Source organism: Hyaena hyaena, unplaced genomic scaffold (assembly GCF_003009895.1).
Source record: "Hyaena hyaena isolate Hyena2069 unplaced genomic scaffold, ASM300989v1 scaffold_217, whole genome shotgun sequence".
In the NCBI taxonomy this organism is placed as follows: Eukaryota; Metazoa; Chordata; class Mammalia; order Carnivora; family Hyaenidae; genus Hyaena; species Hyaena hyaena.
In genome coordinates, this window is record NW_024080849.1 from 733,824 (window position 1) to 749,336 (window position 15,513).

The 15,513-nt window shown below is 50.9% G+C and overlaps 1 protein-coding gene across 4 annotated transcripts in view; it reads left to right on the plus strand.

The window, feature by feature from the left end:
- The first annotated feature begins 1,952 nt into the window (after window positions 1-1,952).
- Window positions 1,953-15,513, plus strand: part of VTCN1 (V-set domain containing T cell activation inhibitor 1) — a 53,064-nt gene continuing 39,503 nt past the window's right edge. For all 4 annotated transcript variants that reach the window (XM_039242771.1, XM_039242772.1, XM_039242774.1 and 1 more), the window contains exon 1: window positions 1,953-2,043. In XM_039242771.1, coding sequence (XP_039098702.1) covers window positions 2,012-2,043 — 32 coding nt within the window. In that variant the 5' untranslated portion in view covers window positions 1,953-2,011. The remainder of the gene's footprint in view (window positions 2,044-15,513) is intronic.

The window sequence follows — 15,513 nt, forward strand, 5'->3', positions numbered from 1 at the left end:
CAATGTCTGTCTACTTCTCCGAAGGCCGCAGAGCGCTCTTAGCTCTGGGTCCCCCCTGCCCTCCTGGCGGGTGCCCTGCCCTCACCCCCCCAGCCAAGCCCCCAACGGAAGCTGCCCATTGGTCGCTCGCTGTCTCCCTCCGCGGGTCGGCCTGGGTTTTCCTCCAAGGCCTTCGTCGCGCCTCCGGTAGCGATCACCTGAGCGAAGGACACAGGCTCAGTGGCCCTGCTCCAGCGTGTTTGAGGTGAGAGCGCTCTTTTTTACACTTTTTGAGGAGTTGGGCAGAGACCCTGTAGGTCTGGAAACCAGCGCCCCCACTTAGCCCCGCCTCCCAGGCCCGGAAGGAACCCAGTCAGCAGCGACGCGTCCTTGGTTTAGGTAGTCTGGGGGCGGGCAGGCGTGGACCCCCTCTCACGGACTCCCCACTCCAGTCCAGCGACAGGTGCCTTCCAGAAAGGCACTTTGCCCAGAGGTGCGTGACTTATTAAGAACCCGGGACATGGGGGGACCTGGCTGGCTCAGTCCGAAGAGCACGCGTCTCCTCGTCTCCGGGTGGTGAGTTCAAACCCCACGTTGGGTGTAGAGATTACTAAAAATAAATAAACTTAAAAAAGAAAAGGAAAAGAACCCAGGACTTGGCTCTGGATGACTTTGAAGCTCTCTCCACTGTTGAGTGACGCCCGCCGTTGTCTTTCCCCCGCCCCCGGTCTCCCTCCCTTTCGGGGCTTACTCCCGCACACCACCAAGGCTGGAATCCGCTGCTGAAATCCCGGGGCGCTTTACCCTGGAATACGCGCCGCCGTGGGCCAGGCAGTAGCCGGCGAACCAGTTTGCCAGTCAGTGGATGTTTACTCTTCAGGGCGCTCCTCCGGGGCGTGGCCCGCACAATAGGAAGAGAGCAAGGGAAAGAGCTTTGTGCCTTAAGAACTCGCCGTCTCCTTGGAAATCTGAGTGCTGGATACAATGTCAAGGATCGGATTTTCTTTCTTTCTTCTTTTTTTTTTTTTTTTAAATGTTTTATTTATTTCTGAGAAAGAGAGACAGACAGAGCATGAGCAGGGGAGAGGCAGAGAGAGAGGGAGACACAGAATCAGAAGCAGGCTCCAGGCTCTGAACTGTCAGCACAGAGCCCGACGCGGGGCTGGAACCCACGAACCGCGAGATCATGACCTGAGCCGAAGTCGGACGCTTAACCGACTGAGCCACCCTGGGCCCCCCACCCCCGGCGCCCCAGGGATCGGATTTTTGACCCAGTAGCCAATAGCTTCGCTGCAATGCCAGTCAGTGTCTTCTGGGAGTCTGGAGACCATTGGGAGGTGGACCGGCCGGCCCTTGAACCTGAAGAGGTCTGCCCGCCCAGCTGGGCCGTCCTCCGGGGATCAGGGGAGCTCAGTCCTCAGCAACAAGCCGGGTGCCCTTGTCCTCCCTGCTCACGGCCTTGCTGGGGTCACCCCCTCCCCCCCCCGCATGACTCTCCGTCCAGAGACCCCAGCAGTGGTGGCCAGCCTCTGCCGGAGCATCGGCTGCCCCCAGGGATAAAGACTCCAGCCTCCCAGCTTCCTTGGCCGAGCCCGCTGCTTGGGGCTGTTCAGAGCCCTTTCTCATTTGGAGGTTAAATCTCCCTCTGCCCCCCCACCCCCCCTTCCTGCATCAGGAGGAACAGACCTGTGCTGAGCACAAGCCCTGCAGCAGGGGGCCTGGGAAGCTTTGCCCTGTCACGCTCTCTCCCCCCAGGTCAAGGCTGGGAGAGGCGCCCTGTGTGCCTGGCCTCCCTGGTTGGCGGTTGGCGGGAAGCAGGCAGCCTCAGTGCCTGCGGGGCCTCCTGCCCAGCGGCCGGTTTCCTCATACCTGAGCCGTCCAGGGCCGCACGCACCCCTCCCGGCCCAGCTCGCTATTTAAGGCCAGCGCGCTGGCGCTGGCTGTGAGTCACGGCCAGGGAGGACAGCGGCAGCTCCAGGCACCCCAGCACCCAGCACCCAGCGCGCCGCGGGAAGGGGTGCATGCCCTCGCCATGGCTTCCCCGGGGCAGGTCATCTTCTGGAGGTAGTGTGCCCTTCTCTCCCTCCCGGTGAAGGGACCGGGGCTGAGGTGTTCGGGGAGTGCTGAGGACAAGTGGGCTGTCCCCTAGGACTCCACCCAGACCCTTATCTGATCCAGCGCACGGCTGGCAAGAGGCCTTGCCCAGGCCAGAGCCTCACTGGGCTTGCCTTCAAATCACCCCCCAGCCACTCAGGGCATCTCTTTTTGGGGTGAGTCTGGCTTTCTGCCCTGGAGGGCTGGCCCCTGTCCGGAACGCTCTGGGTCAAAGCTTGTGTGCGTCAGGCTGAGAGCCCCACGGAGACATCAAGGCTCTGGGGCTCCCTGAAGATGGATGGGATGCAGGGGATGGGGGGTGGGGGGCGGGGGGGGGGCGTGCGCTATATGCACTATAAAGTCCCCAGGATGAAGCAGGCGAGTTCTCTGAGCCTTCTTTGTGGGCTCTGACCCTTCCCAGTACTGCTGAGTAAATCATACCAACACCCTCCTCCACCCCCAGCTCCAGGATGGGGTCCCTAGCTGTCCTGGGGGCTCCCTGGAGACGAGACCCCAGTGCTGCTGCTGAGAAAGCAGGCCTTTGCTAAGGCCTGGATCTGGTCTGCCCATCCCAGGGGATGGGGCAGAGTAGGGAACGATAGAGAAAGAAAGAGAGAGCAGCGGAGGGGCACCTGGGTGGCTCAGTCAGTTAAGCCTCCGACTTGAGCTCAGGTCATGAAGTCAGTTAAGTGTCCAACTCCAGTTCAGGTCATGATCTCATGGCTCATGAGTTCGAGTCCCGAGTCGGGCTTTCTGCTGACAGCTCAGAGCCCGGAGCCTGCTTCGGATTCTGTGGCTCCCTCTCTCTCTGACCCTCCTGCACTCATACTCTGTCTCTGTCGTCTTACTCTCCCACTCAAAAATAAACATTAAAAAAAATTTTTTAAATGAAAGAAAGAGCAAGGGAGGCACTAGAGGAACGTATAAAATGCAGCAGGCACGTAGAGCAGACAGGAAGGAGGGCCCCGGGCTGAGAGGAGGAGCAGGGTTCACAAAGAAAGAAGAAAGTCCACTCCTTGCATTTTGCTCCTCTCACTTAGCTACCTCTAGGTGCCTCTTTTTCCCTCAGGACGTCACTTCCCTTTCTGGAAAGAGAGAGATGGAAAGTGAAGGAAGCTTTTTCCTGAAAGGGCTGGTGGTTCAATGTCCCTCACAACTCAGGGTGGTGTTTGGTACGTGAGGGCTCTAGGGGCTGATGGAGAGGCCGGTCCTCTAATTTCTAGGTGTCTTTTCTAGAGAAAGGAAAAGGAGGGAAGGGGGGAGGAAAGGAAAGCTCCGATTAACAAGGATGTTTATGAAGAGGCTGCGAGAACGTTACTTCCCAGCGGCAGCCTAGAAAATTCTTTCCTTTAGGGGCGCTTGGGTGGCTCAGTCGGTGGCGCAGTTGAGCGTCTGACTTTGGCTCAGGTCTTGATCTCACGGTTCGTGGGTTCGAACCCCAAGTGGGGCTCTGTGCTGACAGCTTGAGCCTGGAGCCTGCTTCACATTCTGTCTCCCACTCTCTCTGCCCTTCCCTTGCTTGTGCTGTCTCTCTCAAAATGAAACAAGCATTTAAAAAATTTTTTTTAAGAAAATTCTTCCCTTTTAAGAAAAATGACAGCTCCTTCACTTGGGTCCCTTTGGAATAGCCAGTCCTGCAGGGGGGCGTTGAGGGCGAGCTGTGTGTGGTCAGCAAGGCTGACACCTCCCTGTGCCCCCCAAGGACACCCTGCTCCCAGGGGAAGGAGCAGGTAGTGGAGAGCTTCCCTTCAGGCTTTCTGTCCTACAGGAATGTCCCAGGAAGCACCCACGTCAGAAGAGCTGGTGTTTTGCCAGCACCTTCTATCCCCACGCCCCAGGCTAGGAGCCTTACAGAATCTCCTTTAATCCTCAGCAGAGCCTGTGAGAGTTCATTATCACCTCAGAGAAGTTAAGCCTGGCGGTCAAGGCCACACGGCCTGCAGGGGGTGGGGCGGCATTTAAATCCTCTCTCCCTAACTCTGAAACCCCAGCCGTCCCCTCTGGGCCACGATGGCTCCCCTCCCTGCCTTGCCTGCCCCAGCTCTCCCCCGCCCCCGCCCCCATCCCTCCATTCTGGTTCGTAGATGCGAAAAGCTCCGCTTGCAACAAGTAGGTCTGTTGTTCCAAGGATGGATGTGTGGGCTTTCTAATAATGCATTACAACCAGCCTGACTGGTTTTGCTGGCGGATTAGCAGGAGGTGGGTGTTCAGAACGCGCATTCCCCCACCCTTTAGAGACCCAATGGGATCAACAGAGGCTCCTCTTGCCTGCCCCAGCATGCCTCATTAGCTATTCATACTCTGCAGTTGCAAAGGCCACAAGTCACAAGGGCAGATCTTTTGTGCAAAGAGGCCACCAGGAAGAGGGTCGGTGGGCAGGCTCAGGGGGAAGCAGGATCTGGAGAATTCATCCCAGGGAAGCCTGGGAGCCCACCTGGGGGAAGCCAGTATCCACGCGTGGCCCCAACAAACCCTCTCTCTTTGCCGTAATTTTCTTCATTCATACTAATTCCTTTCATTGCAGTGATCATGACCGGGGTTGATGTGGGGGAGCCTAAGAGAGGGCCTGCTGCCCTCCACAGACCCAGTGGATTTGTCTCTTAAGTAATTACCAGAGAGCTTAATACCTTCAAATCTCGTGCTCAGAAATGCATGCCACTCAGGGATGGAATGCCAACGGCAGTTTCTGCTGAGCCTGACCTCCTTGGTATATTTAAGTGCTGTGTGATCAGAATTTTCCTCCCCTCTTCCCATTGTAGCTGTAAGTGGGAACAGCATTTGCCCACGGAACATTTGTGCAGTACCCACTAGGAGTTCAAGGATAGAAAGGTCATGACCCCTGCTCAAAGGGGTTATGTTATGGTCAACAACGTTAATGCAATACCGTCTATGTGCATCGGACTAAGCACTGGGGCAAAGGCGGCTAAAGCACTGATGAGATTATAGCCTAATGGAGAAGGAAGATTCTGAAACAGATAATTCCAGTATGCTGTTGTTAAGTTATGAGATAATAAGGCAGAATGCAAGAGCAGCATTTCCCTAACCTGAGGCTTTGGGGAAGGTTTCCTGAGCCAGGTGATGGCCGGGCCAAGTCTTGAAGGATGAGTTAGTGAGATCCAGGTGAAGAAGGGGAGGATGGACATTCTGTGCAGAGGAAAGAATAGAATAGAATAGAATAGAATAGAATAGAATAGAATAGACTAGACTAGACTAGACTAGAACACAACACAACACAACGCATGAACCAGCTACTCTCCTCTCATCATTAGAGTGTGAAGCATGAGGCAGGGGTGCTGGGATGAAGTGGGAGAGGCAGAAACAGGTCATGATGGACCTTATCTGTCAGGCTCAAAGTTTGTTGTTGGGACGAGGAGCCAATGAAGGCTCTCAAGCAGGGGAATCACAGTGGTTTTCATCTTGCGCGGGTTAGTCCAGAGGTAGCGTGGAGGATGGATATGAGGCCAGTGGGCCCGGAGGCCAGGAGAAACCACTGCTGTCAGCAGAATAAGGAGTAGTGAAGACCTGAAGTGGAATGATGGCTGGGATCTAGAGGGGAAAATCCATTCCAGAAACAGTTAGAACTTAAAATCGGTTAATATATGAAAAATGAATAGAGGGGCAGATAGATGGAGCAGGAATAGATGAGGCGAAGGGCGGAGCCTGGAATGAGCCCCATGTTTCTGGATTGGACAGAGTGCGTTGGAGAAGAGCCAGGAGAGTTGAGAGTTGGTTCAGTCTGGTACGGGTTGAATTTGAGGGTCCCCTGGGACTTCCCGTTGGAGATGTGCAGCAGGCAGCAGAAGGCAGGAGACGGGAGAAGTCAGGGCTGGAGACAGCAGTTAGAGAGCAGTTGAGGGGAGGGAATGGTTGCCTGGGTTTCATCTAAAGAGAACACACAGAAAGAGAGGGCAAGGAGCCAGCTGAAGAAATGAGCTAAAGAAAACTAACTTTTACAGGTGGGCAAAGGAAGATGGGTTAAAGAAAGAGCTGGGAGTAAATGGTGGAAGAAGCAGGAAGAGACCAGCGTAGATAAGTCTCAGGAATGTCACCAGAGCAAAGTTGCCTAGTGGTTCCTGGGCTGAAAGGGTGTCATTCAGGCTCAGTAAGGTCTGGGGCTGACTGAGAGATCCAGTCCAGATAAGAATATGGCCTACGCAGCATTTCAGCAGAACTCACATGGCTTTGCCCAGAACATGAAGAGGGCAGACTTCCAAGTAGACCCGGCACCAAGATGAGGCCAAGTAGGGCAGGGACCCTCTGAGTCTAGCCTGAAGAAGGTCTCATGGGCATGCTGACTGTGCACTGTCAGCAGAGAACATCAGAGCGCTGTAACATCTGGTAGCTCTCCTTCCAGAAAGCAGACACACAACTGTAGAAGTGAGGCCCAGTTGGCACAGATTTCAAATTGTTATTCCACTTCCCTGCCCTCCATCTTTCTGTCCCTCCCTTCTTTCTTTCCTTCCTTTCTTTACCCTAGATTCTTCATCTGTCTATTCTGACTCTTCTACATGAAGTGAGCTGTTTGGAGCCTTTAAGACCAGGGGAAATCACCAGCAACAATGACATTGATGAAGATATGTCCAAGGAGGGAAGGTACTTGGTGGAGAAGGAGCAGGAATCTTTTTACCAGAAGAAGGCACATCAAACAGAAAATAAGGGAAACTAGAACAAAAGCAGCTCACGGGGCTTTCAAGCTTGGTTTCCCACTGCCCCTGAGTGTTCAAGCTGGTGTCTGGCTCCAACCTGCCGGACCCTAGTGGCCAGAGAAAACAGTGCTTGGCACCACAATGACAGTTTGCCTGATGAGAAAATCATCACGGTCTGGCTTGGAGATGTGCCCAACTTTCAAACACTCTGAGTCTATAAAATCTAAGGCTTCAGGGCCTTCAGGACCCACCCCCGTGCACAGGACAGGAAGTTAGAAAATGAGATAAACTGCACATCGGAAGAAAGACTTAAACAGGTGGCACCTGTGTGGCTGCCCCTCTCCAAGGGGCATTATCTTCTGAGCCTGGCACTCTTTCCTCACTTCCACCTGCTTCAATGCTGCCCCTCTCTTTCCATTCAGCTCACGAGGCATTTCCACTTTGAAGTCTTCCTGGATCTTTCTAGTTGCCGTTAACTGCCCCCTTTATGTTTGTGGTTGTCCATGTTGGTGAATTTCTGTTCCTGGCACCCATCTGTTTCCCTCAGTAGGGTTTTAGCCCTGGGGGTCTGGCCTCCATCTTGCTCACTGTTGTGTGGAGGCAGTGTGACTCCGTGGCTACACAGTTGGGCTCTGGGATCAGACTGCCTGGATTCAAATCCTCCTGCTGCCTTGAACACTTACACTCTGTGAGCCTCAAGTCCCCTTCCCCTCGCTCTAAAAGGGGGTGGCAATAGTACCTAGCTCCTAGGGCCGTGTGAATGACATGTGATGATTATGTGCCTGGCGCATCCGAAGAACTCTATAAATGTTAGCTATTGCTACAGCCGTGGGTTGCCTGGTACATGACTGGCTCACCATGAGAACTTGTTAACCTCACCTCCGTGCCCCCACTGGCTCTCCCAGGCCTTAAACAGGTGTTCCGGTGGGACTACACTTGGGTAAATTGCCACTGAGGCCTCTTAAAAACAGTGAACTCTAACAACAGTCTGGGAACAGTTTTCTAGATTCTTGTTTTGAAAAACAGACTCCAGTCCGCCTCACCTTTCTCGTCTGTGAGTCTGACACATAATCCTTTTCTCAACCTGAGGATGACTAGGGTTTAGAATACACGTCTGGCTTTCCCCGTATCAAGCATGAAAGCAGACCAGGTGAGTCTGGGAGATCCTTGTGCACACAAGCTCAGCATCTAGAAAGATCTTCCTGATGGGGCGTTGCTGACGTCAGGAGCCACAACCTTCAGGGAGCAGTTGGAGCTGTGGCGATCTGACCAAGCACTCAGTAATGGTTAATTGGCTAACCCACCCCACAGTCTTAATTATCTCCATTTCACAGATGCCAGTGTTGAGGCAGGACGACTTGATCAGTGGCTCCCAGCCAGCCAATGGCAAGAGCCAACTGGTTTCTCCCGAGACCTCTGTCCTGACTGTTATTAGAAAAGTGTCTTTCTACTCAGCTCTGCCTCATCTCCTGCCACTCAAAAAGGCCCAGCTCCCCACTGGCAAAACTCACCTCCTCCGGGGTGACTTCCAGTGTTCTTAACCGCCAAGGAAGGAGCTTCCTTCAAACGGGGCTGTAGCCTGTGGATATTTGGCCCCTGGTTTTCGTGGTTTCAAGTAGCCGCTCTAGATGAGTGAGCTCAGGAGGAAGCAACTGAAACTCAGCGAGAATTACATACTCTCAGAGCTTGAACATGCAGACGGTACACCCCCTCGTTCTATTGCTCAGACAATAAGCTGTGCCACTTGCCCAAGGGTCGTGCAGTTTTTCAAAGATGGGTACAACGGAGCTCTTTCAAGAATCCTATATTGCCCAGTGTCCCTAGCTGAAAATGGTGTGGGACCCCAGCCAACCAAGGCTGACCAAACAGCAAGGTCCCTAGATCCGAGCAGCCAAATCTTCCTCCATATTTACCTTTGACATATGAAGAAGTAGAGATAATGTTGGTACCAGAACTCATCTGACCTGCGTTCCTGTTCCACCTCTCCACTGACTCTCCACTGAAGTGACCTCAAGTATGTTACTTAGCCTCTCTGTGTCTTCAGTTCCTCCTTAGTACATTGGGATTCATAGCAGAACCTACCTCAGAGAGTTGTGATCAAGACCAAATGAGTTGGTGCATGTGACAGTTTCCGAGCGGCACCTTGCTGGGGTCAACGCTTTGTGTATAAGGGACTCTCGGTCACTCAGCCCCTCCCATTGTTTCCACAGAATAACAAAGTGATTTGGAGGGAGGGAGGGGAATGGCGAGCCCAACAGTGGCAGCTGGGCTTAAGGGATCTCAGTGTCTGAACTGTTCTAGGATTTCAGTCAACTGGAAATACTTTCTTTTCTAGTCCCTGTTCTGTGAGATCTGGGGAAAATCTATGGCTGCCTGAGTGGCAACAAACTCCATATGCTCAGAGTTCAGTCTCCTAATAGCGTGGCCTGGGCCTGTTAGAAATGCAAATTATCACATACAACCCTCCTTACCAATCCCCCAGACTTACTGAATCACTACCCAGGGGTGGGGCCCAGATATGTGGTTTTTTAAAATTTTCTTTAATGTTTGTTTATTTTTGAGAGAGAAGTGGGGGAGGGGCAGAGAGAGGGAGACACAGAACCCAAAGCAGCTCCAGGCTCTGAGCTGTCACCACAGAGCCCAGCACGGGGCTTGAACTCAGGAACCGCGAGGTCATGCCCTGAGCCACAGTCGGGCGCTTAACTGACTAAACCACCCAGGCGCCCCCACAATGGGTTTTAATAAGCCGTCCAGCTGATGCCCACGTGAGCTCAAGGTCCAGAAGCTCTGTATGAGCGTCCTCTCTGGACCCTTGATTCCTCAGGGAAAGCACAAGGATTTAATCTGGACAGAGATAACTTTCACCTGGCATCATTTATCATTCCACATTTCTCCTTAAGAAGTGTCCTAAAGAGGGACAGATGGGCCTTGATGAAAACAAAGGGGAAAACATGAAGTTTCTGCAGGTAAGAAGCCCATGTTATATTTCTCTTTATATTAGCTTTCCGCAATCCCAAACCATCTGCCCGGAACGGTCCAGATTTACTAGCCCATCACTTCCAAATGTATTCCTACTACTCCCAGCACAGCAGTAATGGGAGAAGGGGCAGACAGCTTCCCCTCTTTCTTTTTTCCGCAGCTTTAGAATGAGAAATTTCATACACTAAAAACCACGAAAGATTGGAGAAAGAGAGAGAGCATCTATAAAATTTAAGGTATTGAAATGTCTCTTGTGGCTTCCTATGGCCCCCTCATCGTGCTCTCTCCCACCCCCACCCCAAATGGCCATTTCTTCCCTCTCTTCTCTTCAACCCTCTTGCAAGCCGCCCCCCACCCTCCACCCTGCCTCAGTCTCAGATGATGATCGCTCTGTATCTTTCACTGAGAAAACAGGAGCCAGCAGACAGGTATCCTTCATCTTGTCACTTCCAAAACGACCTGCTATGGTCATCCGTGCCCTTTTTCTCTGCTTCCCTTCCTGGACTGAAGGATGAGTCCAGCTCCTATCACAGGGTGACCCCTGGGTACCCGGGATCCACGAGATCTGTCCCCTCTCACCTGCTCAAGAGCACCTCCACCAGCCAGCACCCTCAGCCTCCCCCATGCTCCTCGATTATTCCTGTTCTCATCAATCCATTTCTGTCTTAAAGGGGAATCCCTTTCTCACCCCACAGCCTCTCCAGCTCTCACCCCATTGTCTCTTTTCCCTTCTCAGCAAACTTGTCTGGAGTCGCTGATTAGATTTGCGGCATCATAGGGAGAGAATGATGTGGTTGCTAGCACAGACTGCAGCCAGGCTTTCTGGCCACTGCCACTTTCCAGCCATGTGGCCTTGGGCAGGTTCTTTGTCCTCCCTGTGCCTGGGCCCCTCATCTGTAAGATGAGGATGATACTAGAATCCGCATAATAAGACTGTGAGAATGACGTGAATGAAATCATATAGAGCACTTAGCAGACCCTTTCTACAAACCACAGTTCTGTCCCCACTATACCGAGGCATTGCTCCTGTCTGTGCCAAACCTGACATTGACCTCTCCGTACTTACCTAATTTTCACAGCAGCACTTGACACAGATGTCCACTACCTACTTCGTGATTTCTTCTCTTGGTTTCCATGATACTACACTCTCCTGCTTCCCCACCCCCCCCTTCCCATCCTCCTTCCCCTGTGGCACTGGTATGGTCTCCTGGGGTTTATCTCTGCTTCTCCATGCCTGGGGCTTGTCAGGGAGCAGCCACTCCCTCTGCTGCCCCCACATAACTGGAAACTACCGGGATCTTCCTCTAGGGAACCTGCATCTGGTATGAAGACTTTCATTCATCTCCTATATTTGATGATTGGCTCTACTCTGCTAAGAAGCCTTGGGGTCCAGGACCAAAATATAACGGCATGGGGACAATTATCCTTTAAAAGGGCTGGCATCAGCTTCAGGGTTGGGATAAAGTCCCATAGGGGATGGTAGGGTAAGTCGTGTACCAGCAAGTGCTATATAGGAGGATGGCCATATTGGGCCACCCTTCCCGGAAACAGCCCCAGTGCCTGTCAGAATTCCCCCATCTGCCTGCTTCTCATTCTGCTCAGCCATTATCCAGTCACATCAGAGCATCATGGGATCCAAGCAACATGCTTGATTCAAGCCCCTAACAATCTCTGTATTTAAGTACCTAAGACCGTGGTTCCCAAAGTGAGTCCAAAAGGCACTGACACCGCAACAAAACTGTCCCCAGGAGAGTTCTGCAGTCAAGTGAGTTCACAAGTGCTGAATATTATTAGGTTGGACCATATGAAATTGCCAATGTTCAATTGCTGTTGACCTACAGAAATGGCAATTTCAAACAGTTCAACCTCATATGTATTCCTCTGGGCCATTCACTTAGGCATATTAGCATCTTAAAGTCGTAAAGGTGGAGAAATCTGTTTGATTGTGATGGACCCAATGTTATGAAAATATTTATTGGGGTGCCTGAGGGGCTCAGTCGGTTAAGCATCCGACTTCTGCTCAGGTCATGATCTCACGGTTCGTGGTTCGAACCCCGCATTGGGCTCTGTGCTGACAGCTCAGAGCCTAGAGCCTGCTTCGGATTCTGTGTGTGTGTGTGTCTCTCTCTGTCCCTTTCCCACTCACACTCTGTCTCTGTCTCTCTCAAAAATAAATAAACATCTTTTAAATAAAATAAAATAATACTAATTAATAGACATCAGGACACACTTTGGGAAACTAGGGGCCAGGGTAATTAAGAAAGACCGGCAGTCATGAATAGGAAAAAGCGCAAGAATGTTGGAATGTGCCAGCAGCATCCAGGGTTGAGCAAACTCACAGGAGGAAAAGAGCAGATGGGGATTTTCCGTCCTGGGAATTCCCACCCATTTTTGATAGCCAAAGTCATATTTTTCAGACTTTCCCCTTCGACAGTAGTTCTTCCTTGATTAACCATCTTCCAAGTAGGCTTTTTTTGGTAACTGACTTCTGGCCTTCTCTCCCTCCTGAAGGTTAGGGAGGATTCATGAGGTGACATCAATGGCTCACGCCATATTCCTCAAATGACAGATACTAAATAAGGATGGGCATTATGTTGACTGCCCTCTCATTATCATAATTATTAATTAGTTCATCTTTTCCGGGTATTATCATCATCCCAGCTCATAGGTGTCGTCGAATCTGCTTACACCTGTGAGGTGAGTGAAGTTCGTCAGGATTCAGGGAGGAGACTCAGCCCTGACTGCTGGTGCCTCTGGGAGCATCTCACACATGCTCTGTAAAGACCGTGGGCACAGAGCCAGATGTGAGTTTGTTGCCCTCCAGGCACCAGAGCCAAATGTCCATGACAGAGAATGAAACTGTCAGACGGGATGGATTCAGGTAGAGTAGGGTGAGACTAGAGCTTGGCCGGGACTAGATCCCCGGGGTTTCCACTGCCCCCATCCCATCCCGCTGTCTGGAACTCTTCCCACGAGAGAGCCCCTAACAGGCGTCTCTGTCATCCATATGCTACCTAACAGCTGTCCCTGTGACTGACCCTCTGTGGAGGCACTAGGCGTTTTGACATCGGTCAGCCCCTCTGGTTGCCTAGCAGGTGTTAGGCGTGGGTAGGCATTATCTAAGACTCTGGGGGAAGTGGAGGATGTGAGTTGAAAGGTAGGGTGTTAATCACCCTAGGACAGCACAGTATTAATCAGAATTGTGGTCTGTGGCTTCTGGGGACTCATGACATTGAATGGCACCCTGACAGTTTTATGTCCTGCAGTGGAAGAGAACTGTCTAGAGTAAGCATCCTTACATGGGAAATTCCTAGCCCTTCAGGGGCATGGCTACAAACATTCCATTGCCGGGAAGGGTAACAACAAGCCTTTTTGATTTCTCATGATGTGAGTGAAAACAAAGCCTTTGACTTTGGCACGCTGAAAGAGCAAACACGGATAAGCCTTGAACAGGCAGATACTCATATCTCTTTTGTCTTCTCCCCATAAAAGTCAAATAGTTTTACTAGTATTGGGAGAGCTCTGAGAGCTGCCAGAAGGGGCATGAACATTGCTACTTCTCTCCCACTTCATGATAGATGGGAAGAGGGTGGGATTTGGAACCCAGGGGGCCTGACTTGACTTCCCTTTCCACATGTATATTGGGTCATCTTACACCAATCACTTAATTTCTCCTGTTAAGTAATGACAATAAATGGACCTCCTAAAATGGCCCTGTGATCAAAGGTGATAAGGCACGTTGGGTGATCAAGACAGAGGCGTTGAGAAGCTGTCTCACCCATTTGAAGAAGATAACTTTTAAAAAACACAAGACCCATACACCGTGGACACTAAAACAGGCAGAAGGACAGGGACGCCTGGGTGGCTCAGTCAGTTAAGCCCGCGACTTCAGCTCAGATCATGATCTCACGGTTCTTGAGTTCAAGCCCCACATTGGGCTCTGCACTGACAGCACAGAGCCTGCTTGGGGTTCTTTCTCTCCTCTCTTTCTGCCCCTCTCCCACTTGCACTCTCTTTCTCACATAAATAATTAAGCTTTTAAAAAAACAGGATTAAAAGCAATGGTCCTACATGTCCTATTGTCCATTTCCCTTTGGGTCCAGCTTTCAAGGAGTCTCGGCATATCAGGGATGTAGCCCCACATTTTGATCTCTCAGACAAGAACTTATGTCAATTCTAGCGTTGGCCCTCTGGGATCACCTTACAGAGCCATAACTTTGTAGTCGTGGCCTCCAATGTTGGGTTCTTCCTGTGTATCAACACATTTCCACAAGTTCCACATACGTTCTTGATTAATTTAACAAATAGTTATTGATCATCTACTTTGTACTTGGCACCAGAGACCCTAGGATTATAGGCGTGTACCAGGAGACGGAGAAGTGAACACGCAGTTACAAGAGACTAAGCTAAGTGCCTCTGAAGACCACTTTCAGAATGCTTTGGACTCAACTTCTTATCCAGTGTTGCTCATAGTGATCATGGTGCGTGGTTAGAGAGACCTTTTGAAGGAGGTGGCTCCTGAGTGGGAATCAGTGAAGCTAGAAGTGGAAAAACATTCCAGGCAAAGCACCAGGCTTATGAGGTAGTGCAAGATGGGAAGACAAGGGGGAAGGTAGAGCAGGGACCCAAGTGGCATCTGGAGAGAGCAGCAAGATCTGGGTTTCACCTCAACAACTGAAGACGTTGGGTTTTGTCCTCCCACTTCGCAGCTGAGTAAAGTAAGGCTGAGAGTGCTCAGACAAAGTGAAGGGGGATGCTTGGGGAAAGATGAGAAGATGGGCGAAACCAGCGGACAAGACCAAGTCACTTTTGAGAATGGTTTTCAAATGCATGTGGAGAGACGAGGAGGTCAGGAAGCCGTTGGTTAATGGCAGGACTCTGTGAGGCCCATTACCTATACTTTCTGCAAGGGATCATAAATGTCCCTGCTTATCCATTGTCACAACTGTTGAATATAATATATACAAAGGGAATTGAAAATCGAGTCTAGATCTATCTGCCTGCAAAGTCTACATACTTTCCTGGTTCAGGAAGAATTGTATTTTATTTTAATACTAAGATTAGGTGGTTGGAGGAGGTGGGGAGGTTGGGGTGGCTGGCTGGTGGCAAGGTGGACATTATGAGGCCAATCCCTTGAGGTCCAAGGGCTGGATGGCTACACTGTGTCAAGAGCTCTGGAGCCCAGCTCACCGGGAGCCTCTGTGCCAAAACCCTAAATGCCACTGCCTTTCTTTAAAAGCCCTTAGAAATAAAACTCTGTCAGCAAAGAGGGACATCGGAATGAGAAGGAGGTGTTTTGATATTGCAAACCTATCAGCTTCTTGGCTCTTTTGAGGCACCGGGAAGGACTTTTTTCCTTAAAGAGGTGCCCCCAAACCTCTTAGCAGTGCTTAAACTGTAAGAGAAGACTAAAATTTTGAAAGCGTTGGGGTGCCTAGCTGGCTCAGTCAGTGGAGCATGGGACTCTTGATCTTAGGGTTGTGGGTTCGAGCCTCACATTGGATGTAGAGATGACTTAAAAATAAAATCTTTAAAAGGAGAAACAAAAAAACAAAACAAAACAAAAAAAACTTTGAATGCTTTTGACCATGAGCAAAACTGAAGGGGAAAAAAAGTCTGGCTGTTTTCTTATATTTCCGGGTTCACATTTTCTCATAGGCAAATTCCTAGATTCACAAAATACTCAACTTTTATAGATTTAAGTAATTATATGTTCCCTAATGCTGACCCCAACATATTCCATTTATTCTAATAAAGGCATTATCTGAATGTAGATTCCAATTTTCAGAGGCAGAAAATATGGGGCTTGCAGAGA